Source organism: Lipotes vexillifer, unplaced genomic scaffold (assembly GCF_000442215.2).
Source record: "Lipotes vexillifer unplaced genomic scaffold, Lipotes_vexillifer_v1.1 scaffold1009, whole genome shotgun sequence".
In the NCBI taxonomy this organism is placed as follows: Eukaryota; Metazoa; Chordata; class Mammalia; order Artiodactyla; family Lipotidae; genus Lipotes; species Lipotes vexillifer.
The window spans coordinates 1,833,915-1,839,833 of record NW_006772405.1 but is presented as its reverse complement, the minus strand read 5'-3'; the positions used below and the strand labels follow the sequence as shown (position 1 = coordinate 1,839,833).

Here is a 5,919-nt window from a genome sequence, read left to right as displayed (position 1 = left end):
AAAAAAAAGAAAAAAAAAAAAAAAAAAAAAAAAGGCACGATAATATAAAGGTTAAAACCAAGGGCTCTGGAGGACAGAAAATCAGGGTACTAAATTTAAGTTACGCATTTTAACAGGACGCGCACAGAGCTCTATGACCTTGAGCAATCTACTTACTCTAAGCCTCAGTTTTCTCATCTGTAAAAGAGAAGTAAGGCAGTACTTGAAATTTGTGACACGCTTTCACTGTCCTATCAGATCCTCCTCGGAACCTCATTAAATGGCTTCTGACAGCTCAGCAGTGGGCCATGGTCGGCCTACGGGCCTTAGATGTCCCAAAGGTACCGAATGCGGGAGGTGGAAACTAAGGCTCACTACTCCTACTTCGTAGAAGAGGCAACAGGGTTCAGAGAGCCGCAGCTCCCAGCTCGTGGGCGCCCAGCCGGTGCGGTGCGGTGCGGTGCTGCGCGGCGCTCGAAGGCGGGACTTACCCGGAGAAGCGTGCAAGCCTCGCGGCTCACATTCCCGGAGGCACCCGGCCAGGGGGCTCGACGGGGGGGCTGGCCAGCGCACTCGCGCTCCCCGCTGTCGGAGAGAGGCGGCTCCAGTCGTGGCAGTGGCAACAAGGAAGTGGAGACGAGGACTCGCGCGCGCATCCCGGGGGCTAGAGGAGCCCCGGCCCCGCGGCCCCGCCCGGCGACAGACGGCACGGAGTCGCGACAGCTCCTCTCTCTCCCCTTCCTCGGAGTCGTGATATGGGGTTGTAGAGGGCGGGTGTGGGAGCACAGGTTCTCTCTGCAGGCTCTTCACCGACGCCTGCCGAGAGCCCCGGGGGTCAAGCCCCGGGGAGCCCGAGGAAGACAGCAGGGACACGGGCGTCGCCGCGGCACCGGCTCAGCGGCACCAGCAGCAGCACACCTCGGATCGCTAGGAAAACCCGTCCCGGCTGCCCTCGCGGCGCGCCGGAAGCGGCCGGCTGCGCGTGACTGCTTGCGACCCCTTGCGCAGGCGCAACAGTCCAGCCCGGGCTAAGGGGCGGGCCCCTAGAAACTGCTTAGAGGCTTAGAAGGGGGCCTCTAAGGCGGACGGACTACTTCCTGCTAGAGGTTCCGGGAGGAGGAGGGAGCTGCGGCCGCCCACGGTGGACGCCCTCAGCCACCGGGCATTGCCGTAGGGCGTTCAGGTAAATGGGGCGGGGCTGTGGCGAACGTGAGGGGTCGAGGCCCCGCCTCGTCTGTCAAAGCCACGTCTGGCCATGGGAGCCCGAGCACCACCCTGCCAGCACGGAGTTCAAGGCCTGACCCCAGTCCTCATCACTCTGTCCCGGCTTGTTCAGGACAGGGTTCTTCTTAGTGCCGCCTGAAGACGTCCTCCTCACCCCAGTGATCTGCCCTCAATCCGTCTCTCCCACCGTCCCATACTCAGTAATGGTAGTGAGTGATTCAAACGGAGCTGAATGACCATGTGGAGAGGCTCTGGAATCAGATAAGGATTGTATTGTCCCTTCCCGCCAATGTCACAGATGGTGCCACATTCGTACAAGTCCCCTCACCCTCACTACCTTGCAAGTGCATTTCCAATCTGCCTACTTTTCTCCATCTACCACCGTCACCAGTCTTCTCCTAGTCACCGTCATCTCCTGCCTGGACTGGGGCAATTTCTTCCCATCTCCTCTCTTTTCCCTCTACAATCTATTCTCCACAACACGCAAATTGATCTTTTTGCACTGTAAGCCTGATTAGGTCACTCTCTGCTTAAGACCCTCCAGTGTCCTCCTGTTTACTTAGAATAAAATTCAAACTTATCTCGACCTACAAGACTTTGGTTTGGCTCTTGATTCATTCTTTTTCCACATCTCTTTTCAGTACTGGTTGTTCCCAGAACAAGCTATATAGCACTCTGTAGTGTTCAGAATGCTAGCTTTGTGCTGAGCCTCCTTGGGATTGAATCCCGGTCCTACCACATGTAAGCGATATTAAGCATGGAAAGTAACAAATTATGATTACAAAGGACCAATAATTGGTTCTCATTTCAGTAAATGGCATCACCATCCACTCAATTGCTCAGTGCTCAAGCCAGAAATCTGGGAATTATCCTTGACTCCTCTTGCACCTCACATCCAGTCCATCAGCAAGATCCGCAAAAACATAGTCCCAAACTGACTACTTCTTACCATCTTCACTATTACTCTATCCAAGCCACCGTTATCTCACATCTGGACTCCGGCAACAGCCTCCTAACTAGTCTCTTTCTTTTTCTCTGACACCCTTCCATTCCATGCTTCGCACAGCAGTCATCTTTCTCCTTGCTTAAAATCCTCCAGGAGCTTCTTGTTGCACTTAAATTAACATATCCCAACTATATGTGGCCTACTAGGCTAGCCTGCATTTACCTTCAGATTTAGGGCCACCTCTTAGGAAAATGGACTTTACCTATTAGGTTCTCCACCTTGCAACCAAAAGACTCTTTCTAAGGTGCCAATCTGATCATGTCATTCCAAAAACAAAAAACAAAACTCCCAAGGCATCTTATTGTCCCAAGATCCTTGTTCTCTTCTCCAAAGACTTTTTTTTCCTGATCATGTCTTTTTATTTTCTATACTACTCCATTGCCTTTACACATATTTCCTTCTATCTCATGAATCCCTATTTGTTTATACTTTTAAGTCCCAACATCAATATTTTTTCCTCTTTGAAGTACACTGCCCATCTGTGTCCCACCCAGTTGATCATCCCACTTCTGTCTTCTCATCCACAGTACTCTGTAACTGCTGTTATAGCACTCCATACTCTAGTTTTGTCTTCCCTGGTAAGCTCCTCAATGGTAGGCACTATGCTGCATTCATCTCTGTATGGCTGGCATCAAGCACAGTGCTTAGCACACAGAGGATGCCATGAATGGATAGACAGATGTGTGGGGGTAGTGACAAAAGTCAGTCCTTAAAAAGGGGAAGTCACAGCCTGAAGCACAGCAGCTTCTCTTGTTCTTTGAGGACTCTCATGATAAAAGGTCTAAGCAGGCAGTTACCAAAACTGCTACCGTTGGATCACGTTTATTCCCTTCATAGCACATATCACACTCTGTAATTAACTAATTTATCTGTTCACTTATTATGTCCCTGCACCACACTGTATTATTTCATAAGGGCAGTGACCTTGACTGTGTTGTTCTTCACTGTGTCCTTGCCACTTGGCACCTGTAAATATTTATTAAACGAATGTGTGGCTATGAGAAACATCTTCCGGCAGTGAAAAATCCTTCCAAGCCAAGCAGCGATAGAGCTATGAAGATCTCACTGTGGTGCAATTTCAAGAAGCACTATGGAGTTGCAGAAATAGCACTGATCTGAGTTAAGAAATCTGAGCTGTATGAACCTGGGTAGGCCCCTTCCCTAGGCCTCAGTTTCTGTATCTTTAAAATGAGCCAGATAATAATTCCTTGAATTTATACAATGCATTGCTATTTGCAAAGCTCTTTTACCATCTGTTACTTCAATATAGTCTCACAATAGACAGACCAGACATTGTTATTATTTTTACAAAGGCTCAGAAAGTTTAAGTAAACTAGACTACATCTCTTTTATTTCAAACATTCTATGAGTCTATATAAATAACCTCTACAAAAAGTCAGTAGCATGATCCTATCTCCTCTTGGCTTCGGCCTTATATTATCATTTTTCTAATACAATTTTTAAAAATCTGAACCCATCTTTTAGGGGGAATCCATTATCTTTGGTTCCTGATAGGCACTCCATTTTGTCTTCTCAGTTTTCCTTACTTGTGGTGAAACAAGCCAAGAGGAGGAACAGACACAGCCCTGGTAGTTGTGGTCCGGCCCTCGTTCTACAGATATGGCAAACAAGGGGAACAAGAAACGTCGGCAGTTCTCCCTAGAGGAGAAAATGAAAGTTGTGGAAGCTGTGGACTCAGGCAAGAGGAAAGGCGATGTGGCGAAAGAATTCGGTATCACTCCTTCTACTTTGTCTACATTCTTAAATGCAATGTTCGTGCCAAATTTGAAGAAAAGGTGCGGGAGGCATCTGTGGGACCTCAGAGGAAAAGGATGAGGAATGCTCTTTATGACGACATTGATAAGGCTGTTTTTGCTTGGTTTCAAGAAATCCATGCCAAAAACATTCTCGTGACTGGTTCTGTCAGTCGGAAAAAAGCACTAAACTTGGCCAACATGCTTGGCTATGACAATTTTCAAGCAAGTGTGGGCTGGCTGAACAGATTTCGTGATCGCCATGGAATTGCTTTGAAAGCAGTCTGTAGAGAGCATAGTGACAGATTAATGAATGGTCTAGGAATAGATAAGGTTAATGAGTGGCACGCAGGGGAAATTATAAAACTAATTGCTGACTACAGCCCAGATGATATCTTTAATGCTGATGAGACAGGAATGTTTTTCCACTTGCTTCCCCAGCACACACTTGCTGCTAAAGGGGACCATTGTAGAGGGGGCAAGAAAGCAAGGCAGCGGTTGACAGCACTCTTTTGTTGCAATGCTTCAGGGACTGAAAAAATGAGACCATTGATTGTTGGTAGGTCAGCCAACCCACGTTGCCTCAAGAATGTCCATTCCCTCCCTTGTGACTACCGAGCCAACCAACAGGCGTGGATGACACAGGATCTGTTTAATGAGTGGCTGATCACCCCGGTGCTTTGTGACCACCTGGAGGGGTGGGATAGGGAGGGTGGGAGGGAGGGAGATGCAAGAGGGAAGAGATATGGGAACATATGTATATGTATAACTGATTCACTTTGTTATAAAGCAGAAACTAACACACCATTGTAAAGCAATTATACTCCAATAAAGATGTTAAAAAAAAAAATGAGTGGCTGATGCAAGTGGACGCCCGAATGAAGCAGGCAGAACGCCAGATCCTCCTGCTGATTGACAACTGCTCCGCTCACAACATGCTTCCACGCTTGGAAAGGATTCAGGTGGGGTATCTGCCCTCAAAGTGTACTGCCGTCTTGCAGCCACTGAATCTTGGCATAATTCATACCACAAAAGTGCTGTACAGGAGCCACCTGCTAAAACAGATCCTCCTCAAGCTCAACAGCAGTGAAGATCAAGAAAAAGTGGACATCAAGCAGGCCATTGACATGATTGCTGTGGCATGGTGGTCAGTCAAGCAGTCCACAGTGGTGAAATGCTGGCAGAAGGCAGGCATCATCCCTGTGGAATTGATAGATTCTGACATAGAAGCAGCAGCCAGTGAACCAGATATTGCCATTGAAAAGCTGTGGCACTCAGTGGCTATTGCCACCTGTGTCCCAAATGAAGTAAATTTCCGGGACTTTGTCACTGCAGATGATGGTCTCATCATGTCTCAGGAGCTGCTGGACACAGGTCGTCCAGGACATGGTGGCCGGTGAAAGTACTGATGAAGCTGGAAGTGAAGATGAGGGGGAGGCACCTCTACCACAGCAGCCAAAAGTCACCACCACAGAGGCCAGCTCAAGTGCACAGAAACTTAGACGGTTCCTTTCCACTTGTGTAGGTGTTCCTGATGCCATTTTTGGACAGCTAAATGGCATAGATGAATATTTAATGAGAAGAGTGACACAAACTCTTGTTGATTCCAAAATTACACAGTTCCTCTAAACAAAATAATGTAGAAATTTACTGCCTCTTTTAAGTTAGATGTAGTTTACAAGAATAAATATTTATTTAGCTAGGATATTGAATTTAAATTTTAAGCAATATTATTGTGACAGCATTCCAGTTTTCTGAAATAATCAGGAAACTTCCTTGAATGGAATTTGGGGCCAAAGACTTTTCATTTCTAACAAGTTCCCAGGTGATGCCAATGCTGATGTGGTCCAAGTTCCATGCTTAAGAACCACTGGTCCATCTGGATTCTAGCACTTCTCTCTTTAGCTGGCCATCTGAATACTCCCAATCACTGACGGTCAAAAAAAAAAAAAAAAA

At 47.3% G+C, this 5,919-nt stretch overlaps 1 protein-coding gene across 3 annotated transcripts in view; it reads right to left on the bottom strand.

Moving 5' to 3' along the window:
• The window catches only part of HMGXB3 (HMG-box containing 3), a 95,671-nt gene that overhangs the window by 60,174 nt on the left and 29,578 nt on the right, over window positions 1–5,919 (bottom strand). Inside the window, exons 1-2 of one of the 3 annotated variants that reach the window (XM_007447502.1) lie at window positions 471–635; window positions 153–177 (exon numbers count right to left, since the gene is read on the bottom strand). The exons of 1 other annotated variant lie outside the window; for it this stretch is intronic. In XM_007447502.1, coding sequence (XP_007447564.1) covers window positions 153–177; window positions 471–635 — 190 coding nt within the window. Of the gene's footprint in view, window positions 1–152; window positions 178–470; window positions 1,035–5,919 lie in introns of those variants that run through there. One more of the 3 variants, XM_007447504.1, reaches the window with a different exon arrangement.